General features: G+C 39.9%; 1 protein-coding gene across 1 annotated transcript in view; it reads left to right on the top strand.

The window, feature by feature from the left end:
* The window catches only part of AACS (acetoacetyl-CoA synthetase), a 1,424,505-nt gene that overhangs the window by 326,717 nt on the left and 1,073,415 nt on the right, over window positions 1-24,373 (top strand). The window contains exon 5 of the mRNA XM_044068347.1: window positions 9,220-9,317. Coding sequence (XP_043924282.1) covers window positions 9,220-9,317 — 98 coding nt within the window. The remainder of the gene's footprint in view (window positions 1-9,219; window positions 9,318-24,373) is intronic.

The following is a 24,373-nucleotide window of genomic DNA, read 5'->3' as shown; positions in this document are numbered from 1 at the left end:
CGAGGCGAGAATCACGGAAATGAAAGGTTGGTCTGATGAAGCGGATTTTATTCAGATAAAGTGCTTGCCTACTGCAATAAAGGACATACTGATTTTCACTGCTGTGTGGAACTAGATTATTTTTCTTTATCCTGTAATCATGCCCTTTTCCCCACTGTAGTGCAATCTGGAGTTGGTATATGTAGTTAAGGGGAGGTGTGTGGGGCATAGCCCCCCACTAGGTGGGTTTTAGATAGATCGTTGTGTTTTACTGTAGTGTTAGGCAAGTGTTTACTTACTCTAGGAATACTTACATGATTCGACATTTTCATTTTCGTGATTCTCGTGTCAGCCTTTTTTTCTTCAGTGTTTTGGATTTTTGATTATTTCATTATTTGAAGTAGATCTAATGTATGTATGTATATATGCATGTATATATATATATATATATATATATATATATATATATATATATATATATATTTATGCAGCTATGTATATATTGTATATTCATTGTGTAGAAATTAGAGAGCTGGATAGGAAGATGTTGTTGGTGTTTGTGACTAAAGGTACATTTCACATGTAGTGCCCAATGAATGTTTTTCAGTTGAAGGACTGATGCTGATGGATGGCATGGGTTTACTGCCAGTGCCGATAAGAGAATTACAGCCACAATGGTGTGGTTGGAGTTACAAATCTGCATTCTGTGGCTGGATCATAAAAGATCTACATTTACCTTACAAAATAAGGTTTCTTGATTACTATGCTTGGATAATGAAAGACTGCATGCTGGATAAGGTTCACATGAGGGAATATGATACCAAGCTGTAGCACTGAAGTATGTGCACTGGTGAAAAAAATATAATGGGTTGACAGCGATATTTAAGACATTAAAATAAAACCACACAGTTTGGTCACAGCAATTACATTTTTTCTTGATTTTCAGGAAATAACATTGTACCCCCTACCAATGTCACTAATGATGGGTATATTGAAGTAATAATGAATGATGACAACTGACTGCTTATCAGTACTCACCTGACGAACTAGCAAGACCACTTTCCTTTACAAGCACAGCACTGAAGCATGGTTGCTCTGAACTTTGTGCAGGTGACATCAGCATTCCTTTCCCATGTTGCACTGTGAGTAAATGAAATGCTGAGGATTCCCATCAGTGCTGGCATCTTTAAAGGACAACTAGTGATATTACAGCACTGTTTGGCAGACTAGTGTCTTTGCACATTTATAGACAGCAGTGGAAAAACAGAAAACCTCTTACAAACTAGTACACTCTTTCTGCACATACTCAAGTTAACACAAAGACAGAAAGACAGAAAATTCTGACTTTAGTCAATTTAGTTTACCCTCTTGCTGTGTTTAATATTCCATAGTGTTTTGTTCTCTCCATATAAGATGTTCAACCCACAAGGCTGTAACTGTAACCTTCTTGATGGAGGTAACGCTTTGGGAAAGTGGGCTTCCTATGGATGATAGAAGTCAAGCACCCATTCACATAATCTTTAGACAACATCACATCCAAAGATTGATACTATCAACATCAGAAGAAAAAGAAAATTATAAAAATAATAAATATTATTTATATATTTTTAAAGTTGGCGTTATGTAAACTAATAATAAATTAAGGAGTTGTTGTTTTAATATGAATTAATTTATTATTCAGGGGCAGACACATTGTTTTTATATTATTTTATGCATTTGGGTTGTTGTTTAAGTATTAGATTCTATACACACAATTTCTAATGTTTTATTAAATTGATTAGTTAGTAAATGTCACATGATTAGTTTCAGATGTATTTAAATGGCTTGTGTTTTAATAATGACAGTTCTGAAGAAGTCTCACTTGAGGGTAAAAGTGCTTAACTGTCTGTAATAAATCTGTGGAATTTTATCTGGACTTTTGCTGTTTTTTCCACACATTTGGTGTGATTATTAGTTGGATTCTTGTTCGTTTGATTTTTGTCAGTAATGACTTATGGCTGTGGTCCCATAAAGGACCGTTATACTTGCAGCAGTTCAATATGAAACATAACCCTCATTTGAATGGTCTATATTTTTTCCTGAGATGGGTTAATAAGCTGCTTTTCTTTAATTGATCATAAAGTATTTATGTACAGTGTGCTATATGGCTACATATGGATAGTGAAACAAGAATTTTTGAAATTGTTGAGAGCGACTTAGAACCTTTTTAAAAAGACTGCTTGACTGAAGTATAAGTTGGTATGTTCACATACATTAAAAGCTTCAGAACACAGTAGTTACCACTATGAAGTCTGCTAGCCTTTCCTTAGTTGAGTATACATATCCTTGTACATGATACAGTACTTGCATTATCAGGCTGTTGTTACAAACATATCTGTTCTTACTTACGTTTATGTATTCACAGTAAAACAGAAAATAATATATACAGTTTAGATTAGTTTTCACAATTCTGGGGATGCACTACTCATAATTTAAATTGTGAAACAGCAACCGTATTAGTTGTGCTAATATATTTGCAAGTAAAGACTTAGAAACTAAATTGACAGAATTACAGAATAAAAACAGGCATATATATCCAAATGACATATGGAAAATGAATGAATAGACTTTCAAAACAAAAGCATATACATATCTATCTAGCTAACTATGTATATGTGTGTGTGTGTGTGTGTGTGTGTGTGTGTGTGTGTGTGTACATACACACACACATATATATATATATATATATATATATATATATATATATATATATATATATATATATATATATATATATATATATATATATATATATATACACACACACACACACACATACACACACACACACACACACACACACACACACACACACACACACACACATACACACACACACACACACACACACAAATATACATACACACACACACACACACACACACACACACACACACACACACACACACACACACACACACACACACACACACATATGCATATATGGGTTGCTTTCATTTATCTAAAAGCTGTTGCTAGCACAGAATATCTTAAAGTCAGAATATCGAAAACTTTGGAATTTGTCCTGTCTTCACTGATGCTGTGTGTGTGTGTGTGTGTGTGTATGTATATATATATATATATATATATATATATATATATATATACATATATTTATATATATATATATATATATATATATATATATATATATATATATATATATAAACACAAGTTTCAGATGTGGGAGTGCAGTAAAAGTTTGTTCCATGATAAGTACAATTTATGCATTATGTCACTGTTTACATGAGGTTTGATAAGTATGCATTATCTTTTTTATATAATTTTCATGAGTATTTACAGTAAGAGGTTGCCATTTATTGTTTATTTTTAAACCTACGCAAACAGTAGTGCTGACATCTAGGCTTAGGGTTTGGTATTGGTCTATAAACTTTGTACTGGACTGGATAGCAAATGATGTTGGTTTTATTGTCTCTTCTGTCATGTATGACAAGTTAAATTTGCTGCTTAGAAATTAATGGGTGTGTATCTTTCTTTACATCATTCTTCAAATATGGCTGCATTTGATTCCTACATTTCAGTACTGAGTCTGAAAGGGTGCTGAGTAAACTGGTGTTTAGCTTATTTGTTAATCCTCTCTCTTCCATGTTATGCAGGCACTCAGAATGTATATAGCAAGACAATTCAGTTCTTTGCTAAAACAAACAAATAATATTTCTCATAAATACTTAACATTTTGTACCTGGTGATTTCTTTTAGGAAGATTTCCACTGCAAATGGCTCTCTTTTCAGATAAAATGTGTGATTTCCTCTGCACAACAATCTTAATTCTTAAAGGCCAAGTGTGGGTTCAGACACTGGTGAACAAAGACAGACTGTTTTGTTTCTCTCTAGTGTATCCCCCCTGTGTACTGTTTGTCAAAACAGTTCAGTGAATGAGTCGACAAATCCATGTCTCATGGAGAAGCCAAACTGGTAGGTGGGAATCCTCATTATCTTCCCTGTAAGAAGAAGCATCTCCCTGTACTCTCTTTGCAATTATAACCATCTCTGAGATCATAGTATCTCTGTCTTGGAGTATATTGTAGTTCCATGGAGGGGTTTGGACCCTAAAATGACTTGTCACAGAGACTCAGTAAATTGTTTTTCTGATTTTTGCTGCACTAAATCATTCTGCACCACAGACATGCTTAGGATAGGTGCTCATACATTTTGTTTTAAAAAACATAGCTCAGTCTTTAGCACTCACACAATTTTACTGGTCCACCTTATGTGGCATCTACATGCCAGTGCATCTGTATAGATTTTTCTTGCCGCTTATACAGACCTTTCCTTTGGTTTTCAGGCTTTTTTGATGAAATACATTGTTCTGTTCCGGTCATGGACATAGGCAAACATACTTCTTTTAGTCTTTATTGTATAAGTATAGTCAAAAAGAAAAGAAAAAGTAGGAAGAATGAAAATATTATTTGAAATAAAGTATGAGTGGGTAAGATTCAGATATATTGCATGTATAATGCAGGGAGAATGTGATGAGAATTGCAGAGTCTGACAGCTTGTGATTTAGAAGCTTCTGTTTATTATGCCTGCAAATAAGCCATGTCCCTGTTCCAGGTGTGCTCAGTACATTTATGCACGCATACACACACACACACACACACACACACACACACACACACACACACACACACACACACACAAAAACTAGATCGCTACTCATCAAAGCTCTGTACAGGAAGCACACTGCACTGTAGTTACTGTTGTGAATCACCATAAGTGTTCTGTTTGAAAACACAGCTTGTAGCTCTTTTGGTGTTAGTGCAATGCTGTAGGTGCATATCAGCTGTGTGTGTGTGTGTGTGTGTGTGTGTGTGTGTGTGTGTGTGTGTGTGTGTGTGAGTAAATATATAGAAACGAACAGTCTTCGTGGTGTTCCTCGAAGTCTCACAAACCCAGTATATCAATATACTGGGTCCAAAAACAAATAATGAGATGAATTTCACTGTGTTGAAGATTTAAGATTCCCTAGAGTTCAGGCACCTAATAAAAATATACTGTGAATATCTAACCTAATAACAGATGGTAGAAATACTTTTTTTAAAACTTTCCAAAGTATAAATCCACTAATGAACTTAGGGAAGTACAAGCTATTAAAATTGAATCTTTATTAAAAACACACAAACAAACAATCCAAATAGTAGTTGAAACAAAAAACAGAATAAAGTATAGAAAGTCACCATTCCATTTTTATAAACATGTATATAAATGCAATGGTGAATTTCTACACTTTATTCTGATTTTTTCAACTACTATTTGGATATATAGAAACACAGCATGATGACATTACCAGGTATTACCTGGCAAGAATTGACGAGTCCACCACTATAAAGAGGCCAGTCTTAAGTGGAGTCCCTCAGGGATCAGTCCTTGGACAGTTCCTTTTTGGCATTTACTTCTCAGAAGTCAAGGCCAATGTCAGTGGTTTCTGGCTGACAAAATTTGCAGATGATTGTAAATTAGGAGCTGTCATTGAATCTCACACTGACACAGATGTTCTCCAGGAAGGGCTGACACAGACAAACAACTGGTGTCAGAGTCATAAACTAAAACTAAATGCCAAGAAATGCATAATAGTATCCTTTGGGAAGTCATCCATCCCTGGTAACTATCAGATTGACAACGCATCCCTTAGAGTTGACCCAGTAGTCAGGGACTTAAGGACACACATAGATAGTAATCTAGTCTTTGATCATCACATGTCTACAGTGGTGAGGAAATCATTCTATGTTGCACAACTTATAAACAAAGCTATGGCATCTAAGTCCAAGGAAGTCATTGTTCCACTGTATTCGGCATTCATCAGACCTATCATTGAGTACATTGCCCCCTTTGGTATGTACCTAACCTGGCATATCTAATGACTGGAATGTCTGCAGAGGTTCCTCACTAAAAGAATACAGGGTATAAGTAATATGTCCTATGCAGACTGCCTCAAGGCTTTTACAGGGGACATCTATACCTGGCATACAGGGTATTGTCAGACCCCACTCTGGTGGACCTTCTGCATATCCACAAAACAAACAATACCAAAATTACCCATTTTAAAGACTTAAACCTTTCCTGTGATATAAATAAGACCTGCTGTAGAGATAGGTACATAACCCAGAGACTACACCATCTATGGGAACAGGCTCCCCATCCATGTGAAGCAGAGTTCCTCACTAATCCAATTCAAGTGTAACTTGGACAATTGGATGGAAAACTGGAAATTTATCCCTGGTTTGGCACCTATGCCTCTGATGCAAACAGGTAACCGGTAAATGGTTCATCTCCCAGGTCCATGCTTACACTTATGAAAGGTACCAGAATGTGTCAGAGATTTGGGATGCATGGCTAGGTTTAAAAAGGCCCATGTGGTCATTAGCCTAGTAAACGCCTATGAACCTATAAGCACTGCCAGTGAGGATGTAAGACTGCTATGTACACAAGATCCTGAAAACAGCAGGGGCTGTCTTTTAAAATTCTGTAGGTGTTAAGATTTGGATAGGTCCTTTAAGACTTCACCTGTCAAACAGGTAATCATATAAAGGGGAAGAGGCAGCTTTTACAAAAATGCCATGGAATCCTTTATATCCACTTGCGCTGCAAAGAGCTGGGACCATATGGGACCTCAGTTTGTCTAAATGAAGAACAATATCTTAGGAGTACAACACCTTCTTCCTTAGGCTACACAGTGCTCACAATGAAGAAATAAATTTAAACACCTGGTATAGGAGGACATTCAGGTTTCTGATTTTCCTGGCATCAAAGGCAAATTTGCTAATTCTGGGGCTGCTGATACTGCAAATTTCTGACTTGTACTAATATGGAATTTGACTATACATACAAAAAATGCACTTGGATAAAACTGGCAAAATAATTCTTGGGGTAATTCACCTTCCACCACACTGATATAATTAATTTTATATTGGCAAGTAATATTCAGCAAGCAGTCAGTAAGAGTTTTGAGAATATAAGTATAAACAGTGTGTTGTTAAGCTGAAATGAAACACAGTTGAACAAACAGAGGTTATAGAGCTGCCTTGGTTGGTATTGTAGACTATAATATCCAGAAATATTTTTTATGTTGTGCTGCATTAACAGTAAACTGTAAAATCAATTAAGGTTAGATGTGGTTCTCAGGGTATTGTATTACGCTTTTCACTTATAACCAATGGGTGCAGGAACTTGTAGGTTGGAATCATGTTAAATTATTGGCGTGCATTCACAACTGTAAGTAAAAATTCTGACCTGGCACAGTGATGACAATATCAGATTATAAGGTCATGCTCTTGCTTGTACTGATAAAGGCATCTGATTGAGTAATGCTGACCTTGCATGTCCTGATAAGGCCTTCGATTGGGCAACCCCTTTATTTGTTCTCTTGAGTGTCTTAAGGACCAGCCTGTTTACAAGTATTTTTGATGACAATCTTTTATGAGCAGAGACAAAACAAACACTCTTTCGGCTTTTTCCCGGTTAGGGTCGCCACAGCAGAACTCCGGTCCGCTAATGATTGGCAGTAGATTTTTACGTGCCGAGTTGCCGGCCGTGACGCACAGCCTTCAATGAAGGTATGCCCATTCATGCATGTCTCACAGAGAAGACGCTCTAGCTGAGAATTGAACAGGACAACGTCTTACTGTGAGGCGACAATGCTACCACAGTGCCACCAGAGAGGTCTGGGTAAAAGTATTATGTGATATAATAAAAGAATAATTTAAGGATTTGGAACTAAATTTTTGAAATAATGTGTTTATAATGTAACAGCACTACCAGGCATGCTTGTGTTACAGTTTTTCAGGACTGCAGCATTCAACAAGAAATTTCTTTCATTTTTGCCATTTGAGGCAAGTAGAGTGACATCATACATTTTATGTTATTTTTGTAAACTTTGATATAAGGTTATAGATGGGCATGAGTTATTACCTTTCCACAGGTGCAGTGAACCTCTATGGTGCAATGAAATGGGTTAATGTGGAACCGTTTGTGATGACTGTGCTATCTTCTAGATAGAAGTGTGGCTGTTAGAGTATAATTCACACCTAGGACCAATTCTTTGAGATACCTGCAGTGAGATAATTCTATTGATTGAAGTTGGATGATCTGGCATTTGACAGAGAGTTGATATGCCTTTTCTTTATTGACAACAGTAATCTTCAAATTAGAATTTGGTAGAAGGGGTTGTTAAAAAACTTTATCCATCACATTTAAATGTGTGTTGTTCCATTTGTATCCGGTACATCACAGATGTTTTAAATAAGACTTGATTTGCTGTTCCTGCTCTGCATGGAACATTCTTTGTCATATGTTTCACACGCTGCCATGAGACGTTGCTGTCATACACCTATATAAGGGCACTTTTAGGAATCATCAGCAAGACAGTGTCACACACAGAGCAGAAGAGGTGCAGAAAGAATATGCACTTACTACTTTTCTTTCTATGCTTTCCTGCCATTGTATAATATGAATAGTAGCTTGATGAGGTAATGCAGTTTGTCTTTTGTTTTCTATTCTAAACTGTATTATTTATACACATTCTGAAAAATGATCCATCTGATTAGGAACCAGTTGAAGATTTCACTTTTTTTAACATCATTGCGATTAACATTTTTCTGTGATAGTTCTTAGTCTCCTAAAAACAAAACTTCAAATATCTCATTAAAACAGTGGTCTCTTTTCTCAGTTTGGTAAGCACCCTCGTATAGAAATCAATTTATATGTGCATATAAGAGTGTGTGCCTGCTAGTTACTGTCTGTAGCACTGTGTCACTGTCATACTAGGTATATAGTTGGAGGTATAAAGAGCCCTCCCTGTCTTTGCCACTATGATGTATAGATGTTCTTGGAGTGTTTAGTCCTCTATTCATTAGACAATTACTTTAATTAGGATCTCAGAACTGAAGATATGTGGCTATTATTTTAAGCCAGAGTTCTTTCTTAACTGTAAGTTTTTTGCTGTAAGATCTTAACTTCAATAGAAATGTAAATTCACAGTTTTATAGCAAGAATAAGGGTTGTATTTGCAGTGTAATCAATTAATAGCTTCCCAAAGATGATTTATGGTACTGCAATGGGAGCATAACATCGATCCTGAATAATTGCATATAATGACTCTTATGATATATTTTATATGTGGAAGAAAGGCAGATAAATATGTTAAAACAAAAACAAAATAATTTGCCATTATTTTTATTTTAGGGTATTTACCAAACAGTATTCATGCGATTGAAGCCATGCTTGCAGCTTCAAGTATTGGTGCTATCTGGAGTTCCACATCACCTGATTTTGGTGTCAACGTAAGTTCGATTTATGTCATAAAAGGGACACTTGGTATCTTCATCAAGTAATCATCAGTGTGTATGTCCTATTTCTTTTATTGTACTTTGACTAACAGAATAAAATGCTTTATAAAATATTTTCTCATTTAAAAGATGACATTGCTGTTTTTTAATATTCACAGGCAAACATAGGTTTTTACATTTTATTCTACCAAGATAAAATGTATTTTAGGTGTAAAAAAAATTACATCTTAGTGGTATTGTCATTCATTTGGTCTGACAATCAGCAGATCTTCAGTGTAGCTTAGGAACAAACAACTGCTGGTTGAATTAAGAGGTATATGCTGGTCCATATCCTGAGTGGAAGACAGAAGTAAACATGACTTATTGTATTTTTTTGTAGACCAGGCACCTCATACATTGTTTAGAGGCACCCCTTTTTCAGTGGTACAACTTGTACTGTAATTTGGAAAGAATGTGGGTAAAATTGTCCGCGGAAAATGTGGGGCAAATAGTGAGCTCCTGAGCCTGTGTCATGAGGGCATGATTCATGGCTACAGATTGCACCTTTAGAAATGTCATCTATAGAAGTTCCAAGATGGTCACTAAGTGAACAGAAGGTTACAAATACTTCTCGGAGATTTAGTCTTCTGACAGGAAAGCTTGATTCATTCATAACTTCTAATATAAAATCTGATTGATTTTTGTCCTCTGAAGTGGGAACTTTGTGTCAATAATTATTTGAAGAAGTGACAAAATTACAAGTCTTCTTTCCTGTACTGTTGTTGTCTGACAGCTCTGAATAAACATAATTTCTTAAAAATAAAATAAAACTACATACATAAGCAACTCTTCCTTAAAGAAAGACATTCAGCATGTTTTAACATTTTTTGAGGCCTTATAAAGTGGAAGAGTTTGAAAGTAAGAAGGAAAGCATTTGAAACTACTTCTCTAAACAAACTGATCTTGAATGAATACAGACTGAATGAGTCTGTATGTCCTCCCTGCGTTTGTATGGGTTTCCTCCCATGTTACAAAGACATGCGTCTGGAGCGTTTCTCCCTGGGCCTCTGCTGAAAACTGGCTTTTTCCAAGTCGGGCTTTCCTGGTAAATAAAATGTTAAATAAAATAAAATAAAAAATAAATCTTCTCAAATAATCCTTACATCAGTATGATCAAGAAATTAAGGATATTAAGAGCTTTTTAAGTGTTGCACATGGTAAGGTTAGTGCATTTATACTTGTTAATGAAACAAAATAATCGCATCAGGGGATTTGGAAGAAAGAACATTATGTCTCCCTAGGAAAATGGAAGGTGAAAATATAGTTACTTTCCTTACAAAATGGATTCCTAATATACTAAATCTACAGAAAGGACTTTCAGCAGATACATAAAAAACACATAGATCCTTAACTAAACCTTCTACTGACCCTAAGGCTCTATCAGGATAATTTTTTGTGAAACAATCTTTTTCTCTTGGCTACAGAATTTACCCTAAAGACCACCTGGTGAAATTCTGCTATGAAAAGTGGAAACTTCACAATAAGATGGTTCAATGCTTGGTCTATGAAAAGACAAGAAATACTAGAAAACATAAAATAATATTGGTCATTAATTAAAACCCTCATTTGCAAAAAAAAAAAAAAAATGTTATGGTTTCTGCTAAAATGAAATATTGTCATTACAATTGTACTACACTTCTGAGTTCTTTTTCGTGTCTAATTTATTGATTATGTAGCTATCTATATAAGCAGCTACCTTTTATCCAACTCAAATGAGATTCCCAGCTCAGTCCTCCCTGTCTTTACTTTTGTTTAACCATGTAGGTGGTCTTGTCCTTGGACTTGTTTCAGCCACAAAAAGGCCAGCATGACAGTTGTACGATTACAAGGGACTTCAGATATCACATAGCAATATAATTCTTACAGAGCATAACATTTAGTGTGATACAGAGCTTTGAAACAATTCTTAAGAACTTCTTAACATACTGGTGATTCGTGAAACATACAGTTGAAAGTACGAAAAAACAGAAATGCATCTAGTAACACTGTTTAGAGGAAAAAAACCCTGAAATAAATATATAATATACATGCATGCAGACACACACATTTTTGGTAATTACAGTTGATTGTTAAGGATTACTTTAGTAGGATAATCGTTGTTTACTTAAGTAATGCATAACAGACTGAATGCTTTTTGCTAAAGGAAGCATAGCTAGAAGCTTTTATCTGAAATTAGGATATCCTTTTATTTTTATGATGTACTGCAGGTGGTAGTTCTAGGTTGCTGGCACCTTATTAAAATTCTGCACCAATATCAAGAAAGAAGGTCATTGAAAAGTCAGGTTGTTGTTTTCCTGTATATGGAGGTTTTTACTATTATTTTATTTTTCAAGGTGGCATAGTATATTTCATAGACTAATTTAAACATGAATGTAGAAAGCAATAAGGAAGACTGAGCTATGACTGGTAACTACTTTATTTTTTCAGTGGGATGTAATGGTGGATAGATAAACAGACAAATGCAGTGAACACTGCTGTTTCTAAAAGTTTAAATATTTTGAGAGGAATTAAATAAATAAAAGGGGAAGTATATTCCAGATAAGGGATGAAGGCATTGATTGCAAGAGAATATTATCTTAAGGGATAAGACTGTGGAATAAGAAGCTTTTACTTGATTATGCATTTTGCCAACTATCCCATCAGTATGGGTTTTAAAGGACAGGTTGGTATCTAGGATAAGCCACAAATAGTTATATTGTGTTAGCTAAGCCATCTGATGTATATATGGTGTTACTAAACTTAGGAATCTTATACATACTAAATAGCATAGCAGGCAGCTGTTTTGTGGTGTTAAGTTTAAGGTGGCTCATTCTGAGCCAGTTGCATAACTGAGAGAAGGGATTTTGTAAATCTTTTTGAATATGTGCTAAGGATGAATATTTATATTTATTTATTTATTTGCTTGCTAATTTGCATTTGTTTATTGGGAAGGTCCAGCTGGACACAAGGCCCCTTTTCAGCAGAGGTTTAGGGAGAAATGCTGCAAAAAATACAAAGACATTTAAAAAAAACACATAAAGTTCCAAGTAAATGTTTTGTCATTATAAATAAATATGGTATATTAGTATACAAATAAATAAGTATGCATGGTGGAAAGGAAGACATGGTGTGCAAGACATATTATCTGATTTAAGGACATAATGTACAAGACATATTATACAATTTAAAGGCAGAAGTAGGTTTAACATCTGTAATGGAATAACATCATATTTAAATGTAAAGCATAAATACTGCAACAAATTTCAATTTTCAAATAAGAGGAGAGGAATAAAAAAGATGTTTTATGTCACCTGAACAATCTGATGTTTATTTGGTGTTACTAAAATTTGAGTCTACTACCTAATAAATAACATAACAAGCAGCTGTTTTTGTGCTATTAAATTTATGGTGGCTCATTGTGAGTCAGTTGCATAAATGAGAGAAGTCAGTTTGTAAATCTTTTTGAATATGCTCTATAGAAACTAATGTCTTTGACATAAACAGCGATCATTGAGGGATGTAAGTTGTTTGTGATGTCATTTTACAAATACAAAGAATAGTAGAGGCTCAAGAACTGCTCCCTATAATATTCCTGAAGTGAAGATACCATATTCAGTTTATTGCCTGTTGTCATGATACACAGCAAAGGTTATCCAGTCATCTTGCTCTGCGTTTCTATGATGGCACTACACAACATCATTTAAAGTAGAACTGCAACTTTAATAACACTCAAAATCGTTGCATAGCAGAAAGGCATATTAACAGCTTCATCTTACATCTCCAACTGTATAACTGGCAAACCAGACTCAATGCATTATGGGATTTGGCAGTTCTTAAAGATAAAAAACTGTATTTCATATCCATAGATATATATATATATATATATACATGATAAAAGATGTACACAATTTTTATCATTACACCCATTGTGATTGTAAATGACCTGTGTGACAAATAATTTAACTTTGATAATTCATTAGGGTTTGAAACTAAGTGCTTAGAGTTTCCTTACATGTCTAATATGGTCTACACTCTCAAAAGCCCAAGTGAGATCAAGAAAAACAAATCATGAGCCAACCTTTCTCTGTTTTATCATTCATTATCTAGATTACAGTGAATGTGTTATCACCTGTTCCAAAGTCATGTTAGCTGCCAGAAAGGATTCAATATTTATTGTTGTGCTCAAACATCTGATTGCAAATTATTTTTACAAATGTTTTAATCTGATAAAGAAAGTAGATTAGCCTAATGTCCTCAGTTGCAGAAGGAAATGAAAGAAAGATGGACTTCTTCGTGATATGGATGTTCAGGGAAATTTTGAACTGGAACATCTTTAGTACTGGTCAAGGGAAAATTGAAAATGTGCACAAGGAGTTTGGCTCATGGAACAGCAGCAATACGAAGGAAGGAGGAATGAATGTTACATTGGTTAGGGTTAGTTTTCTTACATGGCTTTTCAGGGAGCTCTCTCATTGCTCTGGTAGTGACTCTCTGAATATAGAAGAACAGCTCTTTGCAAAGAGAGGTTCAGCTGCGTTTGACTTTGCATGGTGAGTGTGATAAGGGTATTGCTGTCAGGCGATACTGTGGGGGGAGGTAGCAAACTTATGTTTTTGAATTCCAATAGGTAGAAGACAGTTGTAATTGGGCAGTGATTTAATGGATTTTTTGTTGTAAAAAATATGCTACACCTTTTAACACTCCCCAGTATTGTTTATGTTGTGATACCTGCACAGTTTGGTATGTTTTGAAGTATGAAAATTTGCCTTCTTTGATATTTATTTTGCATTTTATTTCTATGAGTTTGAAATTCTTCATGATGAGGTGGGGTACTTCTTCCATAGCTTTTAGGCTTTATTTCTGGCTTCAAAATGGGATTTCAGCTTTGATATAATCCAGGAGCATTACCACCCCCTTATTTATTTCTTCTGTAGATGGAAATGCTCATCAAGGGTGGGTTTAATATGGAAATGAAATGTATCAAAGATATCATGAGTAAGGTTGCTAAATTGGCAGGAAGGAACCACACACAGTATTTTAGTTAATTTTGTAAAAGGTCTCACCATTTTGAGAAAAATCTTATGCGTACAATCACTGGAGTTATTTTGGGGATTTAAATGCTTAAGTGGCTTTGCTAGGAGGTGATGAGTTAGTGTGTTGGGGAGATACTTTATTTCACTAACTCTGTGGGCCATTTTAGCTATAATAACAACAACAAGTGCCTAAAAGGCAATCGCTGTTGTTACAGAGGTAGAGTCTGGTAGCTGTTTTAATATAGCTGGGAATGGTAATTCTGAGCAAGAAAATGTTTTAGCATTTGGGTCCCAAAAAATCAGCGTTAGTCTCCTAGTATTACTATACAATCTATTTTACAATGCTTTAGGATGTCCTGGATGGATGTTTCAAACAAATTACAATTGGAAAAAGGGGTGATAAAGTACAATTGCAATTTATCTTAATGAGATTTTTAATGTTGATGGGGGCAGTGTCTGCTTTGGCTGGGACTTCAGTTCTATTGTTATTATTTCCTACTGGAGTGACGGGTCTATATTACAACATCGAAGTGTCAGAACTTTGAATGTTCTAATATCGAACCCAATTCAGAGAATGCTGACAACATCGAACATTCAGAACAGCAAATTTTTTCCTAGGGAACAAAATTTGCTGTTCCGAAACACATACACACAACACAAGCACACCAAACAAACAGCAATCCATGCACATACACCTAAAATCTTACATCTAACCCTACGCTAAACTGTACATATACCACTAACTATCCACTTACCTTAACCTAAACCGTAACCCTAAGGTCTGTCAGTATTGCACAGTCACCTCACCCGCGCCTAACCCTAACTCACCTACCCTGCCCTAACCCTCACGTCCAAACAATTGCACACTTACCTGACCTGCACCCTAACCCTAACTCACCTAACCCGCCCTAACCCTCACGTCCACACATTCGCACACTTACCTGAACCCAACCTGTAACATTCCACCACAGTGCTGAAAATAGCGAAGCGACAGAAACGGACAACCAAATTCTTTCCCTGGGAGTAAAATTCGGTTTTCTACAGCTTTGCTATTTTCAGCTTTCGCTGAATAGGGTAAGATATTAGAACATTCGATGTTCTGAAACATCGATGTTCTAATATAGACCCGGAGTGACTACAGTTTGGGTTTGTCTGTTATTAAAGAAACTGATTATTTTTCATGAAGCTTGGTAAGTTGTTGGGACATGTAAAGACTTTTGTAAAAAATGTTAATTGTGGAGGGAAATTGTAATATGTTTTTGTTACATTGTTAGGTAGTGTCCAGTGTTTTCTAGATACTTGCAAAGCTTGCAAAGATGAGAGTATCTCTTGATAAGCACTGGGTATGCAGATTAGTAGTTGCATTTTTTTTAAGTAACCACAAGCCAGGTTCTACTAGCACTGATTACTTTTTCACTGGAGATGAATTAATGAAATATGAGCTTAGATTTTACCAGTCAAATTGCTACACTTTTCTGGGTACTGAGTTTAATGTATTCCTTTTTTAATTTTATTTATTAATTTTTTTGTGCTTCTGATTGTGAATGCTCATTTGCTATTGGTTGCATGTGACTCAGCAGTGAAATAGTCTATGGTACTAGCTTTGCTTTAGTTCTGGTATCCTGTGTCTGGTAGAGGAAGCTGTGGTGGACCACCCCCTTGAGTCTAGCAGTACCATTTGCTGTGTTGTTATTTGTGAAGGTTACACCTAGGCGGTGTCATAGTGCACAGTTGAAGGAATTGATCACATGACTAAATCCCTTTGTTACCTTTCAAAGCTACATGTGTCTAATACCCATGCAGTGGGTGCTTTGCTACATGGATCACAGACTGCTCTTCTCACTGTGCCACTGGATACACTTATTCATTTGTGTTCTGCATGGCTGGCAACACATAATATAGTTTCCTAATTCACCAGGGGATAGCATGTGATATGCTTGCTGTCATGATTTTTCATGGAGGCACATAACTTGTACTGCATTATGTGCTGTTTTGTAAATAAAGAGAAGAGCTTGCATTTGTGCTTTCTAGGGCTATAATATCAGTTGTGGCAGATGAATGATTCATACAGAGTTTGCATGTATGATGGACTCTCTTTGGCAATGCCTTCTTTGTTATAGTTTTTAGTGCTGATGTTCATGGGTTTGCACATCACATCAATGTGCAGAGTACTTTATGAACCCATTCTAGTAATATTGTATTCTTTGTTGCAATAAGGTGGCACAGGCAATGTATTTATATTGGAACTATGTTTCAGGGAGAAGCCTTCCAACAGATGTTTCCGTATAAAGACATTCCCCGGGATTCATGAATCTTGCGCCAGGCGCACGCATGGTGTAGGCGCCACAACGCCAGACATGGCCGCCGAGCGATTCAGGTACGATCCAAACCCACGTGCATCAGCGGTCGCGAGTTCGCCGCCTCCGGCGTAGGTATGTTAAATACCCCATGTGCGGTGTTGCACCATGCAAATGATGGCAAGTAGCAATTCACGAAGTGGCGCGGGCGTAGCATAACAGCACGGCAATGTAAACCAAAAAAAACGGTTTACATATATCCAAACATGACATAGGAGTAACGGAAGGCTGCCAACGTCATGTGTCATAGTGGTGCAACATGGCAATGTGTAAAGAAATCGAGAATGTCAAAGGAAAACCTGCAGAAAATGTAAATAATGACATAAATGTCATGTGCGAAAAACCACAGCAGAACCCCAGGACATGTCCGGAAGGTGAGGAACAATGAAGTAATATGACAATGCCATAAAAGAGCAGTATAAGACACATCAGCATCACAGCCACAATACACCATAGTATGAATGGAATGCCACAACCACAGCCCAAGGGTTGCCAAGGAGTGGCGTCGGTGTCTGGCGCCGTAACCATGTATTAGTAGTCAATGCCATGCAAATGAGGCAGATAATACTGAATCACAAAACCCCCGCCGGCGTAAGGCTGCACCAAACAGCGCAGCAGTAAAACACCGAGGAGTGGCCTAGAGGGAACACCTGTCAATCGCAGAGGGGTGTGCCGCTGTAGGAGGAAGCACATTGGAGCCCAGCAAACCTGGGCTGTACAATGCACATCACAGCATCAGGACCGGCGTGTGAGGAAATAGATGCGCTGAGAGTATACAATGCGGTCACAGATGCATGTGCACGAGGATGACGACGTTCCCCAAACCAGTCATGTGACGGCCGCCCCATCAACAACCATGGATACAGGAAGGTGATGCGGAGAATATGAGGAAATGCGGAAGCAGTGTAATTGGAGTCGTAATGAGCAATTAACACCAATCAACCGACGGAGGGCAATCGGCAGCTGACAACTCTGCATGCAGAAATCTGCAAAACGGGAAAGGGGAGGAATATGAATGCAAAGAAAGTAGTGGATGTTGCAGAAATGCAAAGAGTGAAGAACCGATACAGCACAGCCAAGGAGAGTTAGCATAACGCAGCGGCAGACAAAATGCATGACATGTCATGTGCCTGCAGGATGCACTCCGTAAATAGTAGGTGCAACGTGCAGAAACAGTAAAGTAAGGTGTAAAGCTAAACCAATTCAGGCAAGTGTAATGTAACACCAAAGGCAACAGCGTTGCAGTGCCAACGGTAAAACATGGTAGATAACCCACTGATACGGCAGCAGACACACCCAATGACATCACCGGTGTACAGCACAACACTATAAAGTGGGAATGCACACAACACACAGCGATTCCCAAACGCTCGCCTTATGGTGTAAACACACAGGGAACTTTTAAAATGTATATGTTGGGTGCTGCCGTGGCGGTGATGCATCAGCATGTTCTAGAGACAGACGGAGTTGGACGAGGGTGCCGACAACTACCGGAGGCCTCAGAGGAGAAGGAGAGTGTTCAGACCAAGGGTGACCTACCAGGGGCTGCAAGACCTGGAGATAGTAGGCGTTACAGGGTGGACAGGGACACGTTACAGCAAATAGTGGAGCTGTGCCGGCCAAGCCTGAGAACAAGAGACAACAGAGGGAGCCCATCCCAGTGGACACAAAGGTATGTGTAAGCTTGCGAATACTGGCAACAGGTACCTTTCAAAGGCCAACCGGGGATATAATGGGCATCTCACAGGCATCAGCATCCAGGGTACTGCACCAGTTTCTGGATGCCATGTTACGACATGCCCATGAGTATATATACTTCCCCAGATCTCAGGAGGAGTTGGCTAGCAATATGCGCCACTTCCACCGTGTGGCACAATACTCGGAGGTACTGGGTGCGATAGACTGTACGCACATAGAAATCAAGTCACCACCCAGTGAGCAGGGTAGACGCTACATAAACCGCAAGGGATTCCCCTCCATCAATTGCCAGGTCGTGTGCAATGCGCAGGGCATTATCATGGATGTGTGTGCTGGCAGCCCCGGAAGCTACCACGACGCCCATATCTGGCATGCCTCACAGCTGTATCAGGTATTCGCCAGGGGGGACATCACACAAGGTCACCTTGTGGGTGATGCTACGCATTGGAGCCGTGGATGATGACACCCATCAGAAATGCACACACACACATGCAAGAACGCCATAATGAGGCACACGCACAAACCAGAATAATCATAGAGCGTGTGTTTGGGATGTTGAAATCACGGTTCCGGTGCTTGGATACATCTGGTGGAGCCTTGCAGTACTCTCCAGGCACATGTGCCCACATATTCATAGTATGTGCCATGCTACATAATATGATCCTGCGGAAACAGCTGCGCGGGACATAATGGTGTAGGGCCACCAAGCCCTCCACAACTGCCAAGGCAAGCACAGGCACAGGGCGTTCAGCGCCATGAACACACTGTGCCAGCCCCAGTAGGCAGACAGAGGTGTACCCAATATGCCTACGCCTTGGCAAAGAGGGAACGTATAGCACATACTCTGACAGTGTAGGCCCCATGGACTGACACCTCCCTACCTGCACACACAGTGAAATGGACGGCACACAAACATGTCCGCCCGTAATGTGTACTGTATGGGCGGTCCCATGTGTGACTCCAACATAGGTAGCACCCAAACACTGCACAACCAACAGCCAGCGGAGCATGGACCGCCAACACCTCAACCGCACGTGGGTCCGACAGCAGACGGCGTCTCTGCCACGTTCGGCGCAAGGTGTCTACATATGTGCATACACAAATATGGATATAGATATCATTACACACGTAGAAATATATGTACACATACACAGATATAAAGTACAACAAGTTAAACAGGGAATCACAGGGATGCAAGGTTACAGACGCAGTAAGATGCGAACTCTCAACATAATAAACATACTGAATGACAACCCGACTATCCGGGAGGGTGGACAGAGCAGGGAACGCCACCCATGGAAAGGTCAACCCACCTAAATGCATATTCGCCATTCGGGATGATCGCCAGGCCACGATACAGTAACAGGACATGTGCGTGTAATATCCTCAGGATATGAGGGCGGAGGTAGACACTGCCGCCGGCGATGTGGTCAACGTAGGTACTGTGTGCAACCGTCTCTGCGAAAGCGGCAGTATGTCTATGTGTGAGGTGAGGGTGTCGTGTGTTCCGCTGGGCCAGTGTAATGTGTGTGACACTATAAAATGTGTATGTAGGTGGCATGTGACAGGCGGAGTGGAATAACATGTGTAGGCATACAGTATAAGAACCACATGCGTATGTATTGCAGTACCCACAAAGTAGTACTGAGAGCTCCTCACTGGCTAGGCGCGTGGCGACGTAAAATGATGCAAATCGAAAATGTCCCAGAATGTACCACAGGAGTATAGCCAACATGACATGCAAAGGACGCATGTACAAACCATCAGCGGATGTATGGCGCCGACATGTTAATTCCAATACGATATATCGGCAACGTTACGCAACAATAGTTATGTACGCTGAAATACGCATGTGCTACCCGGCACCGATCGTGGACGCGTATCGTCCGTAAACACCGCTGTGTGTTCTGAGTGTTAAACAAGCAATCGCCACCGAATAGGTGGCAACCGGTAGCATACAGGCCGTCCCAACTACAGGACCACAATGACCGTAAATATCCGTGACAAAATGCCAAGGGATACTCGGCACCTACGAACAGCTGCAGATATACTACCGATGTGATGGAGGAATACATGCAGGAAGCACACAAGCAAGCGGTACCGACAGCAGCCGACATCAACAAAACCTACACTCCTAGAACAACAGACAGGTAACTTGTTCCTCCCCAGGCAGGGATGGAGCACACACAGAAGCATACCGTGTATGTACAAATGCAAGGCCCACAACCCGCCCGTCACCCACAGCCCGATATACCCCATCGCACATATCAAAGGGATACAATCCGAAATAGCAGCAAAGACATACAGGCAGTTAATGACAGCGGCATACCCGCAACATCCCGCGTGGGAATCACTATCAGCAGCGGATGCATACCTGCATCCGTTGTGTACAGGAATACAAGAGCTATGTTACACATCAGAATGCAAACGCCATCGACAGGCGCCCGGCAGGACACGGACACCCACATGTGGAACATAATACCATACCCAACACACACAATCCAAGGCTAACACCACAGCCAAATGTACCTGGCGCACACATAGCGGTTGTAGTCACACATAATATAACACAATACATACCATCCCCGAAGGTAGTGCAGATAACCAACGCCCAGGCGATGAATGAACTATGGCCTAGTTCCGGCGTAAATCGTCTGAATGGAGGAGATGCACAGGTGATATGCGCATAAGTACACACCGAGGTACAGCTATTGGTGTGATGAACCCACATGCCGCAGGTGACGACGGATATAAGGAAGACTCCCAGGATAGTCAAACTGTATGTTCATACCGAACAAAGACGTTATTCCTACAACAGCCGATCACTTGTCAGTAGCGAGACACAAACGGAATACGGAAAGCAATACAGGAAAGGTATGTAGAACCCACGAGATGTACTGGTGTGTAACGCATGATATGTATGACGAATCGGCACTGTATGTGAACGGTGTTTGTCAGTAAAGATACCTGTCCATAAAGGAGAGTGGTGAAAGGTGGTTATGTAGTGTTAACCTGCTGAGTATACCAACCACTGTGGACACCATGTGCACAGCAGTGGGACATCATGTACACAGCTGGGATAGGCCAAGGGGTGCCATCGTGATTTAAAACACAGAACAATGCCACCACCCACGCTGATGCTGGCAGTGGATGTCCAACAATGAAGTGCCACAGCAGGGGATAGGACATGTATGTATAGTGTCACAGCACACATGTGTATGGGCAGATATTGTCGATGTCATACGTAATGTGTGCACGACGTGCACGTATGCCTCTCAGTAGGGGTGACCATGTCAAGTATGTATAATGTAAAGCTATCATGATGGATACATTCAGACATTATACACAGTATCACAGGCATAGCATGCATGATGGACATATGGCCTAGTGTTATGTACATTAACAGGATATGTATGGCCTGCAGATATGGGACAGAGCAGTAGCAGAATAGCCACCCAAAATGGAAGGAACATCAAGTAACCATGTCCCAGCCATCTGTAGCAGGTGCAATGTGTGCAACAATGATGTCTGGCAGGTCCATGTGTAAACACATGTGCAATGTACACAGTCATGCCACCCCCCCCCATGGTACTGTCCACTGGACAGCAAAGGTGGATGTCAAATGCATGTCTACACAGTACTGCTGTTGTGGTGGTCCCATGTGTATGTGTCACCCTATCAGCAAGGGAGCTATCACATGACCAGTGCCACAGTGTGTCCCTGTGGGATGTGCACAGGACCTATGTTCTACAGCATGGTGTGTGTCTAGTCTGTGTAGGTAAACAGAAGGCCAGGCTAAGCAATGTGGCTTGTGTGCACATATGCATGACTGCTTCATTCACCCTGCTCACTGCAGACGCCATGTAGGAGTACTACATGCATCAGTAATGTGGAGGACATGGCCCATGGCAGAGTACATGACACCACTGTGTAAGTGGTATGCAGATGAGTACAGATGTGTTCCCCGTCTGTCATCTGCATATGTAAACTGTCTGAGCCTGGTATACATTGCGGCATGACTACACTGTGACATGGAAAGTTGTAGCCATTGTGGAAGGCACACCACGAATGTGTTATAGTAACCCTGCCCTTGTGTAGATGTGTGTATGGCACAAGTACAAAGGCTACCAATGTCCCAGCAACACACGTAGTCCAGATAAGTGTGGCCCTGCAGATGTGTACCCACGCCACAGTGGAATATGGCAACCACAGCACCATGTGGGGCATGTGTGTGTACAGCAACCATGTACAATGTGATATGCATGTATAGGGACAGTATCCACGTGATACCCAGTGGATGACTGTCACTATGCAAAGGTGATGTGTATGCACCATCCGTGATGTATCTGACACAATGACATCTACCCGATATATCTGCCACACCGACACCTGCATGGATGTTAGCAGTATGAGCTGCTGGAGCTAGAATGCTGCCAGGTATGTAGATGTGGGACATGTAGACATGGACATTACTCTGTGACAGCATGTTGTGTATGTAAGCAAATAGTGAACATGAGGGGACACATGACCGAGGACTGTGTAATGCCACATGTACTGTACATGTCGTAGGTAGCATGATATGCTTGCACCACTGTGTGACCTGTCCAGGAGTCACATAGCCTAACATCCTGAGACACAGGGTATGATGTGATGGTGGATGTGTACATTGCCAATACCAGAATGTGGAATAGTGCTGAAGGGCAATGTGGGGATAATGTCTGATCTGTTACCCTCTGTACTACACCAACCACCCATGCAATGGTATGACAGGTGGTCATCATGTGGATGTGGTGTGCTGTGGCACACAGACGCACAACAAGGGTGCAAGTAAAGGCATGGAAGTCAATGAGTGTGTGAAGCATGTATGTGAGGATGTGCCCCAGTGCCATACCGAATGGTGCAGTCATGTCTGTATGAATGCAGTCCCACACGTGCAATGCACTACCACCCATGTGTAGTGTGATAGATGCGGTGGTGTGGTGGTCAAGGTACACAACGTCCATGAACGGGCTAGCAGTTAATTCAGTGGGCTGCTGCAGAGACACATAACAACCAGTTTGGGGGGATATAACAGCTATGGAGATTGGAGGTGACATTGGGACAGTGTCCGAGGAGATAATGTGCATGGCAGTACCATGTATGTGTCCACAGGGACAATGTGATGTCCATGTATGGATTGGAACCCTGTAGTGAGTGAGAGTGTATATTATTGGTAGGTAACCCATTGGCTGACATGTTGCCAACAACATCTCTGTCGGCAATGCCTGGATGACTGTCGTATGCTACATTGAATGTGGATGTAGCCAAACAACACAGACATACCACCACACTGTGTGAGGGCCCACACTGCAAAGTATGGTGGTCATGTGTAGGTAGCTAGCTGTGGAGTATGTGACGGAGCACGAGGACACACCATGACTGTCAAGTGATGCACCACACACATTTGAACATACCCACCGTGCAACAGCCTGCACATGCGCCCATACAGCACATGTGCATGGAACATGCATAACACTGTGGCATCTGTGAAAAGGCCAGTACCACCATGTCTCTGTGTGGAATAGCATGGTCCCAACCAGTGCGTACATGAAGCGGAAGTGCATCGTGATATGTGTCAGCATAGTCATGTATACTGTCCGTCTGCCGGGGTGCCATGCCATTAACTACCCCCGTCAGCAGATGTTGGTAGTACCGGCTGTTGAGCACATGTACCATGTATGCTGCAATGGGTGTGTGTCCAGGGTGTGGCTAGCAGGGCTGCAAAGCATATATGTCCATCAACCAGAGGGGGGATGTCTGTAGGTATAGCACACAGACACATGGAGGTATGGTGCATGCCAAGGGTAGTGTAGGCATGGTATGTCTAGTTTAATGTGTCACCCAACTATGTGTAGTGCATGGCCAAGCATGTGTGGGTACATGGGAGTCCATACTAGGGAAGTGC

The sequence above is a fragment of the Protopterus annectens genome, chromosome 4.part0 (assembly GCF_019279795.1).
Source record: "Protopterus annectens isolate FY-2018-M chromosome 4.part0, PAN1.0, whole genome shotgun sequence".
NCBI lineage: Eukaryota > Metazoa > Chordata > Ceratodontiformes > Protopteridae > Protopterus > Protopterus annectens.
This window is presented reverse-complemented; position numbering and strand designations above follow the sequence as displayed.